The 12,271-nt window shown below is 44.1% G+C and overlaps 1 protein-coding gene across 3 annotated transcripts in view; it reads left to right on the top strand.

Annotated features, from left to right (window-relative positions):
• The first annotated feature begins 10,250 nt into the window (after window positions 1-10,250).
• The window catches only part of ccdc146 (coiled-coil domain containing 146), a 29,783-nt gene continuing 27,762 nt past the window's right edge, over window positions 10,251-12,271 (top strand). The window contains exon 1 of one of the 3 annotated variants that reach the window (XM_035426197.1): window positions 10,251-10,487. In XM_035426197.1, coding sequence (XP_035282088.1) covers window positions 10,431-10,487 — 57 coding nt within the window. In that variant the 5' untranslated portion in view covers window positions 10,251-10,430. Of the gene's footprint in view, window positions 10,492-11,750; window positions 11,956-12,271 lie in introns of those variants that run through there. The other 2 variants (XM_035426200.1, XM_035426198.1) reach the window with 2 other exon arrangements.

Below are 12,271 nucleotides of genomic sequence, written 5' to 3'. Positions count from 1 at the left end.
CTTGGCTCTTGGCAAGGTGCTTGACAATATGATTATAAATTAAAAGGCATTCTCTCCTATGTAAATGAATACATAAAATCTATTATGTTAATACAGTTCACTCACAACACATAACGCCTGAAATGATGTTTAATGCTAATAGGTAGTTCCCCAAACGGAGGTAGCTTTGTCAGATCTGGGAGTGAAACTGGACAGACTGGAGTACGGTTGGTGTGGGCCTTTACAGCAATGGCAATGAAACCGCCACGCCTCCACTCTGTTCAACAATCTGACGAACAGATGACAGATAACGACAACACGACCAATTACTGAAAGCTCCCCGAGGCTGTAATGATTCTGCCAGTCTCTGGTTCGGTAAGACTCCCTGTGACAGGTCTGGTGAGGACAGTCCTCCCCGGCTCCTCAGCTGCCGAGCTTGAGCGACTCAAACCAGCTCTGGGTCCTCAGGCTGACGGCCCCGCTCTCCGTCTGGGCCCTGATCCGCTGCCCCCCCTCGGCCTTCCCGTTCAGAAGGGCTGCGCAGAAACGGGGAGGGAAAAGGCGCTGGAGTTAACTGCGTGAGCTCATCCTCGCGCTCTCGTTTAGGGCCCGCGTAACCCCCCCCCCCCCCCCCCCCCGGCTCTCTCGTCGACCCGCGAGGACATGAGCGCTTTGAGCTCTGCTCCGCTTTTTGGCAGAGATCTGGGTTGGGGTCTTTCCTCTGAATGTACTACGAGCGAGACACTTTCGCAGGACCCCTGACGTTCTGCGGTTGCGCGCTCTGCACGTGCTTCCGGGGGGACCATGGCTTCCCAGCACTCCACCTCACCCCCCCCCCCCCCCCCCACTCCAGGGGTCAGACAGCAAGTGGGTCAGTCCCGCCTACTCTACTAACCATGAGGTCTCTGCTAAACACATCCGTTTGATACATTACAAAATAAAGCCAAAAAACCCGGAGGAGCTTGCTTCACCTGCAGGCTAATCCGAGGATTACAGTGAATGGGCAGCAGGAAACCCTGCAGTGCACAGAAAATCAAAGCTAACAATGCAAACTAAGACGCTGATTTTAAACTGAAGCCTCCCGTTAGTGATGGATCACGGCATTAGCACTGAACAGGCCTCTCCTGCAGTTCCTACACTTACTGGGAAATGGTTGTTATAAAGTGCATTTCTCCAGGCCCGGTCAGACCTGAGGAGATTCAGGGGGAAGCTGTCATTCAGGCACTTAGGAGGTCAGTGCCTCAGATCTGCCTTCCAAGCAACTCTCAGTGTTTCCAGAGGGAAAAGAAAAAATCAAGCAGAATGTAAACTGTTTCATAAACTGAGCGTTACCAGTAGCTAACACACAAAGAACTGGATTGCGGTCATCTTAAAATAGCTACTTCTGGGAAAGTGATGGCTCACTCTTCTGTTTTGTACCATCACTGCTTACAACAGCAACAAATGGGAATCTTCTCTGCTTTATAACTTGGAAATATAACTGCATACAGATTCAGGGACCTGCCTAGCAATTGCCTTGGAAGTCACTTACAATAGTGGCTGCTAACCTAATAGTAAATGTAAACATATTTAAGTCAAATCTAATGAATCCACTCATTGTCTGTGGTGATCGGTGCAGTTGTGAGGAGCTCACCGGTGAGGGTGGTGTAGGCGTTGGTGGACTTCTGCTCCACCTGGTGTAAGGTGATCTGAGGGCTGATCTCCACCGAGGCTCCAGACAGCAGCACAGCCGCCCGCATAGAGGCCGGGACCCTCACAGAGATGGCCCCTGACAGAGCCAACACAGCACCCATCACCCACTGCACATCCACACTGTGTGCTTTACTGAGGCTCATAATACAGTCACCCACTGCACATCCACACTGTGTGCTATACTGAAGCTCATAATACAGTCACCCACTGCACTGTGTGCTTTACTGAGGCTCATAATACAGTCACCCACTGCACATCCACACTGTGTGCTTTACTGAGGCTCATAATACAGTCACCCACTGCACTGTGTGCTTTACTGAGGCTCATAATACAGTCACCCACTGCACATCCACACAGTGTGCTATACTGAAGCTCATAATACAGTCACCCACTGCACATCCACACAGTGTGCTATACTGAAGCTCATAATACAGTCACCCACTGCACTGTGTGCTTTACTGAGGCTCATAATACAGTCACCCACTGCACATCCACACTGTGTGCTTTACTGAGGCTCATAATAGTCACCCACTGCACTGTGTGCTTTACTGAGGCTCATAATACAGTCACCCACTGCACATCCACACTGTGTGCTATACTGAAACTCATAATACAGTCACCCACTGCACATCCACACTGTGTGCTATACTGAGGCTCATAATACAGTCACCCACTGCACATCCACACTGTGTGCTATACTGAAGCTCATAATACAGTCACCTACTGAGTTCACCATGCACTCACATGATTTCATTTCCTACATTTGTTTTCCTTGCTGGCTTAATGTGAGATACTATAAGATATACAGCTTTTTACTGGACATAGATATGCTTGTTTAAAAATTATTGATGTCAACATTTATATATGAGATGTCTCAGTTAAAATAAAGCCCTTTAACATTTTACTGTAACAAGTCTTGAGGAAGTGTATCAACTGTTAAAAGTTGGACCATACAGCGAGTGGAAGGGATTTTTACCTTGCGTGCTGTGCAGCTCTGCGGACCCTTGCTGCTCCACATAGGCATCGATGTCCCCCTCCTGGGAGAAAACCTTCAGGTGGCCGTTTGACCCATCTGCAGAAAGCAATGGCAGCAAGCTGCTCACGTGTCACACGTTAAGCGCCCTGTCACACGCTAAGCAGCATATCACACGCTAAGTGCCGTGTCACACGCTAAGAGCCGTGTCACACATTAAGCTCCCTGTTACACGCTAAGCGGCATGTCACACGTTAAGAGCCGTGTCACACGCTAAGAGTCGTGTCACACGCTAAGCACCCTGTCACACGCTAAGAGCCGTGTCACACGCTAAGAGCTGTGTTACACGCTAAGCGCCGTGTCACACATTAAGAGCCGTGTCACACGCTAAGCGCCGTGTCACACATTAAGAGCCGTGTCACACGCTAAGCGCCGTGTCACACATTAAGAGCCGTGTCACACACTAAGCGCCGTGTCACACGCTAAGCGCCGTGTCACACGCTAAGCGCCGTGTCACACGCTAAGTGCCGTGTCACACGCTAAGAGCCGTGTCACACGCTAAGTTCTGTGTCACACGCTAAGCACCCTGTTACACGCTAAGTGCTGTGTCACACGCTAAGCACCCTGTTGCACGCTAAGAGCTGTGTTACACGCTAAGCGCCCTGTCACACGTTAAGTGCCGTGTCACACGCTAAGAGCCGTGTCACACGCTAAGTTCTGTGTCACACGCTAAGCACCCTGTTACACGCTAAGTGCTGTGTCACACGCTAAGCACCCTGTTGCACGCTAAGAGCTGTGTTACACGCTAAGCGCCCTGTCACACGTTAAGTGCCGTGTCACACGCTAAGCGCCGTGTCACACGCTAAGAGTCGTGTCACACGCTAAGTGCCGTGTCACACGCTAAGAGCCGTGTCACACGCTAAGCACCCTGTTACACGCTAAGAGTCGTGTCACACGCTAAGTGCCGTGTCACACGCTAAGAGCCGTGTTACACGCCAAGAGCCGTGTCACACGCTAAGCACCCTGTTACACGCTAAGAGTCGTGTCACACGCTAAGTGCCGTGTCACACGCTAAGAGCCGTGTTACACGCTAAGTGCCGTGTCACACGTTAAGCACCCTGTTACACGCGAAGTGCCGTGTCACACGCTAAGAGTCGTGTCACACGCTAAGTGCCGTGTCACACGCTAAGAGTCGTGTCACACGCTAAGAGCCGTGTTACACGCTAAGTGCTGTGTCGCACGCTAAGCGCCGCGCCGCTCGTGCGGCACGCTGACCGCAGAAACCCGTCTCCCCACGCGCACATTAATAGCCAGTTTTACCGTGCTCTGCTTTTACGACACTGGGAAGCACAGCTTTAAGACCGGAGGCGTCGGGGGCATTTGCCAGCTTTGCTGAAGCACATTTTCCTGACTGGGCCCACTGTGGTGGTACTGCTGGAGTCCTGGCAAGGGCAGGACCGGCTGCCCTACCAGTCTCTGGTTGAGCCAGATGGGCCCGGATTCGACAGACAGTGGCAGGAGAATGGCTGCTCTGGGACCCTGCCCTGGGGGGCTCACCCCGCAGCCCCCCCCCCCCCCACACACACACACACGCACACACACAATAGCCTCTTTCACAGGAGGGAAATGCTTTCACACACTCCACTGCAGCTCTCAGCTTTCCACGCAGCTGTGCAGCCTCTCAGATCCTTCCACACTTCCCGAGTACAAGCACTCTCATTCTCCTTTTAGCTTCTCAGTGGCAACACGCTCAAATGTCTTTTAATAAAAGACAGGAAGTTTGCTTCTGTGATACTGTCGTCTGAGTGTCCCGACGTCTACTTATTTTCAACTTTTCGGTCGTCCCGCAATGCGTTCCTCCAAGCCTGCACATTCAAAGCTATAATTTTGGTTTCAAAATTACTGCTTGTCGAAAAAACACATACATAGTTTTAAATAAATGGATACAGTATGTTTGAAACCAGAGCTAGAGCGCAAAACTGAGTAAAATAGTTGCAAAAAAATAGATTGGACCTTTAAAAAAAGGACTTAATGCAAACTAAAACAATGTATTAAACCTTATTTCCTACTTTAGTGTCAAACAGTCTTATACTGTGCATGTAAATGGTCCACTTACCTACAATTACATCCCCCAGTTTATTCCGTATTGTGGCATCCCCTGTGGAAAACAACATTGAAATATGTGTCAATACATTAAAGACGCCAAGCTTCAACTATAAACAGCTTTTACAAATGTAGTCACGACTGCATAAAGGGTCAAGCTTTATTTTCCTTCAAATGCAATGCTGACACCAGTAAGAAATACAGTGCCAATTAATGCAGAATGTGTATGGCTTTTGACCATAACTGCATGCAGTAATATACTACTAACTGTAAAATTGCTTATACAATCCTGCAAGTTACATAAATATTGTGCATAGCATCAAATTCCAAAAAAAAAACATTCCAGTCAGTCACCAAGGGAAGGGACAGCGTTAAAACACCAGAATACACTCGAACCGCACAGTCTGTAAATTTAAACAATTTCAATAAGGAAGCAACTTTTACGGTAAACTTTTTTTTTTTCTTCTTCTCAGAAGTCTGTTAAATTGAGAGGTGTGGGCCACCAGTACAGAAAAGCCATATTTCACAGATGCATGCGGGGAAGAGGCTTGTTTCCGCATTTCCACACAGGCAGTCTTCTGGGAAGCACCAGAGCTGCGGGTGGCAGTGTAGCAAGGTTTCACAGCAATGGGCAAAAGACAAGGGGGAGGGGAACCGATCTCAGGGATGGACAGGGTGGTCTGGGTCTGTACTGCTTTTCATGTGTACATTATTATTTATAGTTTATATTTTATATTTCAAGCCGTTACTTTTTTTTGTCGTTGCTCCAAAGGGATCCAGCGCTCTGGCTTTGGCAAACAGACATGGCTAATTGTTTCCATCCCTTTGTAGACATGTGGGGCAATTACTTCTTACTGTTCTCCCACTTCGGACTTCTCTCTCTCTCTCTCTCTCTCTCTCAATTTCAATTTTATCCTATTTTATTTATGTCTGCGTTTTGTGCAATAAAGGAGTCTTTAAAGCTCTCTCTCTGTCACTCCCCCCCCCCTCTCTCTCTGAGTAGGCTTGCTCTGAAGCCTCTAATATTCTAAGACTGGACATTCTGTCTTCCATGACAATGTTGCGGTAATCCACAAAAAATGGCGCTGAAAATCTTTCCACTTCCAAAATTTCCACTTCACTGTTGTGTGCCAGGATTGTGACGTGGAATTATATGTCCCTTGCCTTGTAAATTCTGTAATAAAACACTATCATTCAATCCCTATACGCCACATATTTCCCTGATATCAAAACAAACCCTGTGATTTCACCAGACATAACACACCACAGCCAAATGATGGGTATAACCCAGACTTACAGATCTGATCCTTTTGCATATTCAGGGAATGCCATTTGGAGAGGTTCTATTTACAGTTACAACCCAGAGGAAGCAATCTCGTCAGTATTTACCATGCAGGTGTCCCAGCTCGATTTTCCCTGAGGTGGAGGATACGGAGGTAGACTCTGCGTAAATGGCTTTGACCTTCAGTGGCCCATGCTCTGTGGACACATTCATGCTGGTTCCTTGGAGCTTTTTGATGTTGACCATCTGGAAATAATAAATAATAAGGTAACTTTGTTTTTTTTAACATTTTGCAAAGTTTAAGTGGTTATTTTTCAGTGCAAAGTTAGCAGTGAATTAGTCTGAAAGAAGAGTTCTAGAGGACTGTGGATGTTAAAATGGCATGTGAATAATTAAAAACCAGTCTGTACACTGTTTCCAGACGTGCTGATGTCCACGTTTCCATGAATGGTGCCCAGGCATATGATGTTTCCTTCGACAGACTGCACAAGCACCTTGTGGCTCTAGAAAGTACATAGTGGTTAAAGACAACTGGAAGTACAAGGGATGCCACAGCAATAACATAGCTGACCACCAGGGAGTACAGCACCACAGTTTGTTAATGGAATTCTTTCATTTCTCAGGATTACCGGAATCCTCCACAATCCTCTTTTAACATCCTGACCTAGTTATCGAAATTTGTTAGATATTGGGCATGAAATATGAATAAAGACAGGCAATGAGATATAATGTATGCTCAAAAAATTGGAAAATTATGTGCCTTTATAGTAATACAATTGTTTTTTTATTTTTTATTTTAACAAGTAATTATTTTCTTTCCCCAAAAAAATAGGTGTCTAAATTACTGCCACAGGGTTTTTTGGGAAAAATATCTTGGTCCTTCCTGGAGTTCATGATTCCACTGACGTCAGCCAGACAAAAGCCTCAGGACCCGTAGATGCAAAAGAAGCCCATAACATAACATCAAAGATCCACAGCCATATTTGACACTAGGCATCAAAATCTTTTCTAAATAATCTTCCTTCTTCCAGCACCAAACCCGCCACGGCCGTGAACATAGCTAAAAAGCTCAAATTTGCTCTCATCTGACCAAAACACCTGGTTTCAATCGAAGTTCCAGTACTGAACTTTTGCAACTAGGATGTATATGTATACTGCTTGTTTGTTTCTAATTAAGTTTAAAAGTGAACTGACCAATCACCTCACTTTCAAGACTACAATCTGTTACTGCTTACCCCGCCCCCTTAATTTCCCAGAAACCAAGTCAGGACTTGAAAGCAGCACACAATTAAAAAGGGACTCGTGTAGACTGTTTTAATTCATAATAAAATGGAACCCTGCAGGACAGAGGCTGGAGTCTTCGGAATAAAGCCCACACCCACATTTAATTTACAACAGCACAATGGCAATTGTGGCTCACTTTGAAAAAAGGTAACAGAGCTCAGTACAGTGTAACTTAACCATGAGTGCCCTCTAGTGGAGATGTAAAAAATATTTTGATGCAAAAAGTGATACTTGAATTACAGTCACACGTTGTACTCAGCATTGCCCCTTGTGTGTTCAAAATAGTTCAAAATAACACTGAGCTGAGAGGCACAGGGTAAAATGGTGTTTTTGGGACAAAAGGAACATGGATATGCCTTCCAGGTAGACTTACCTTTACTGACTGCAAGACACAGTTTCCAGTCTCTGTGAGAACCTTGCAGGTGTCACACTCCATCTTTTGGATCCTCACGTTCCCCTCCCCCAGTGTCGTGATGTACAGATCTGGCCCAAGAAAACAAATCACAAAATTAAACGGCACAGTTTTTACCCAGACATCGCATCCATCCATCTAAATACTCAACCTGGATTAACTGTGTCAAAACAATACAACAGTTGCTAAATTATATGTACACATAAGACGGGAGACAAATTAAAGGAAAAACCTGAATAAATGAGTGCAGAAATGTAACGAACGCAGACGCTTCCTAACAGGTGTACTGCATGATACAATTAAGCAATTAACATCCTATCATGCTCTGTGGCATGTATAAAAATGCTGAGCTGGCCCAGTTGACCTCGATTTTGGATCAAGATGGCAAGAGGAAAAGATCTAAGTGACTTTGAGAGAGGGTTCATTGTTGGGACATGGATGGCAGGAGCTTCAGTCACAAAGACTGGTCAACTGGCTAGTGTTTCAATAGGAACAGTGACTAAAGTGGCATCTGCATTTAGACCTATGAGAAACACATCAGTCGGAATGGGGTCGGAAAGGTCGTAAATTGTGGGTGAAAGAGTACATTCGATGACTGATGCTCATGCATTGGTGAGATGTTTTAAAAAAAAAAAAAAAAAAAAACAGAAGAGCAACTCTTCCTCAGACTGAGAATGTCAATGCAGGATGTGATCAGATTACATAGAGAAGGATATTATAGTAGGGTTGCAGTACGTAAACCCCTCATTACAAAGACGAATGCACATTTGAAAGTTCAGTGGTGCAAAAATCATAGGCACTGGTCTAGAGATGTGGGGAGAAAGGTGGTATGATCCGTTGCGTCATCCTTCAACATATTCTCGACAAGTGGGTGAGTACATGTGTGGCATACACCATGTGGGAAACAAGGCTTTGAAAGCCAACGGCAAGAAGCCAAACCTGAAAAATAATTAGAATCACATTAGTGGAAGCACTAACGTATTCCCTTAATTACCTTCAATATTTAAAGGATTAACTGGAACAAAACCAGAATATACAGTGGGTCTTCAGGACTGGGTTTGGAAAGGCCCAGAAAATGTACAGGTTTTCCAAGAGCCATATACCACAACAATAAAATACTGACAATTGTCTTTTCTTCAGTTCCCATGGTTAAAATCAGGGGTGGGCAATTCCAGCCCCGTGTGGATGCATGTTTTTTCCCCGCCATATAGCCCGGCTAAATAAGCTAACTGGCTGTATACACTACACTGGTTCACTCGTAGATTAGTTCACAGTAAAATGTTTCATATAGGAACACACGAATAGCCTTCGGTTGTAGATGTAGCTAAAATGTCAGATGGTGTGAATGTTAGGGCTAATCAAGTAGCTAATTAAGACCAGAAGTTGGCATCAAAACCCTAAACGAGTGGTCTCCAACCCTGGTCCTGGAGAGCTACAGGGTCTGCTGGTTTTTGTTTTGTTTTTTTTTTACCTTAAAATCAGCACCCAATTGAGACCCAAGACACCAGGTGAGTTGAGTTAACTGTGTAATCAACTGCTCTAATTGATTCATGAAGTGCAGAGTCACTATGAAAACCAGCAGACCCTGTAGCTCTCCAGGACAAGGGTTGGAGACCACTGCCCTAAACAGATACGGCCTTCGTTGTCCACCTAGATCAGAGCACCCAATACAGAATTTGCTAGAGACAAGACAATAATTTACCAATGATAGCTACCACAGCTATCTAAGTATTTATATACTTTACTGACCTCCTGCATTTAACTGTTGGCAGTATGAGTCCCAGAACTGGACCAGAAACCACACTGATTGCAACTTCAAATTTCGCATGTGGCCCATTCATGTTAAACTCTTGAGCAAAGTATACAACTGGAATTGCTTCAGTGAACATATCAGTCTGCCAGGGGGTCTCAAATTCCATTCCTGGAGGGCTGCAGTCTCTGTAATTTGCTTTCAATCAGCAGCCAGTTTAAGTCTTGGAAGCAAGGGGCGCAGGCTATTTAGCCAATCATTGACTTGAATTAAACACTAACGGGCGGGTTCACATCAAAAACAGACAGCGGCCCTCTAGGATCTGTACTCGAGATCCACGGTCGATGTGAATTGTAATACTTGACGTGTCATTTAATTCACCTTGGGTGAGGGCCTCGTTACAATATAATGTCTGTATTAGCCTGAGTGATCTCGAAATTAACTATTCGATTCGAATGAAATAGGCTATTTTAAAAGTATCGGTGATCTGTACCCACCACACTAACTGCACCAAATCAAATGATTAATAACGTTTACCTAATCAGGTCGATTATATCGCTTATACCATTACGTGGATAGACTGGGCCACATGTTCAAGTCTAGTACGCACACCCTTCTGTTCAGTAACTGCTGGTAACAGGTTATGGTCATGTCGTTGAAACTTACCACTTTTAATAGGAGTTGTCAGTTCAACAGACACATTACTATTGACCTTCTCGGACAATATGATCAGTTCCTTGTTTTGGTCGTCATATTGCACGTGGAAGTTGTCTAGCTTCAGTCCTTGGTCGGCGCTGGTGCCTTTGACTGTGATAAACGCCCGGTTTGCTTCGGGGAAAGCGTGGGGATCCAGTGGTTGCACTGATATATTGCAGCGCAGCTGAACTCGGACAGTGCTGAAAGGGTGAACAACCAGAGTCCATTGCTTCAGAGGCTTATTCAGCTCAGTCGAGGAATGAAAACACGGAGAAGTCGATATTGCCCTGAACGTGTGCGAGAACAAGGCATCGGAGTAGGTACTATTTTTACAGCCTGAAAGTATTCGGCACAACTGCTTTGTTGCTAATACCATACACGAAAATACCATGATGCCTGATGAATTAACCCAAAACGTACAGCCTAAAACATTGCTCGAAGTCTGGGCTCGCTGTAAACAAGCGCTTCCTTGATTTTTCTGGCTACATAACACGTGGGTTTCTGGGAAATGGAGTTGCCAAGATCAGCGCGAAATATATTTCGACTGAAATTAAACATTGATAATTATTGTATGATATTGCATTTTTGTTGTTTTTAAAATCCATTCAAGCACACAGGTATTTATAATTTAAAAAATACTTTTATACCATAAAATAAGTACATTTGTATGACTACAGCATCCATGTTACTGGGGTTCTATAGGCCACACTGTACAGGAGCATGTTACTAGTGGTAGTGGTGTTGAACTCCAGAAGTGTTTAAAACACGCATACAATTTACAACGTGGCTATAAAAGGGTGATTTTATTTCTTAAACGGGCTTCAATTTTGCCTTCATCAAACATTGATCGATGTTTGAATGCAAGTTATGAATTTGTGGCATGATCGCACACGTAGGCATATCCATTAAAATGCTACTAAATAAAATTATAAACAAAGTGGGATGTAGGCTATATTATGATTTTTTCCCATGGATAATAAAAGATTTGGTTGTCCGTGTTCACTCAAGTAAATCTTAACTAATAGTATTGTTCGGGAAAGCAGGAAGCACACAATACAATTTAATGTTTAGATCTGAATTGTTATTGAGGGTCAACAAAACACATTATATTGGCTGTGTTCGAAATAGCATACTATCATACTACTCCTACCAAATTTAGCATGCTATTTCGAACACAGTCCTTCATTCGCTAGTTTTCCTTTTTTATTTTTGCTTTATTGGCATGACAGATCACCAATGAGGTTCATATGAACAAAACCGAATCAATGGTGCTAACTTGTGTGCTACCAACTAGATAACCAAAACTACTGTTCATGCAGTTCATAGTTTGTGATGTGTAACTTACTGTAAAACCTGAGAGTCTCTGCAACTTAAGCCAATTAAGGTCATTGGGCAAATGAAACAATACAAAATAAGGCATATGGATTGTAATAATTACTACGAAAAGACCACGTTCTTATATAATAACGTTATTATATTTCAGATGTGAGATAGAAGGTCCCCTAATTAAACATAAGGTTATTTTGTTTCAATTCACTTGCTTGCCTGCGGTTTGATTCGAGGTTGTCTTGGAAACCAGTCCCCCAGCCACTAAACAAACGAAGTAGCTGGTGGCTGAGATTTCTCCAGCAAGAATTTGCTCAAAAGGAGGACGACTTAATTACGTTACGCTATTTTTCTTTACAGGCATAACTTATTTAAAATAGCTTTCTATGAAGATCGTGTATGAAACATGATTGAAAAGTAGCAGGTGGATTAACTTTAAGTTGCAGCCCATTGCTCAGGTAAGATGCCAACTAGCTCAGCTGCATGGCTAGTCAGACTAACCAGTAGCCTAAGTAACGTTACTCACGATGGCTGGTTATTTCACTCTTGACTCCTGACTAGCGAGCTAAAAAACGTTACATTAGGTAACTCAATATATGTAAATTAACATATGTTACATACGTGTTTCGTTGTGAGAAAGTCGTAGCTATTCCTAGTTATTTTCTAGGAAAATGTCACTTTTTTGAGTAGATGTTTAACAGTTAAAATGTAGCCAGCTCAGCAAGTCTAACTAACGTTAGTTTACGTTAGCCATTTCAAGTGAGAGGTAATTCA

The sequence above is a fragment of the Anguilla anguilla genome, chromosome 7, assembly GCF_013347855.1.
Source record: "Anguilla anguilla isolate fAngAng1 chromosome 7, fAngAng1.pri, whole genome shotgun sequence".
Taxonomy (NCBI): Eukaryota; Metazoa; Chordata; class Actinopteri; order Anguilliformes; family Anguillidae; genus Anguilla; species Anguilla anguilla.
This window is presented reverse-complemented; position numbering and strand designations above follow the sequence as displayed.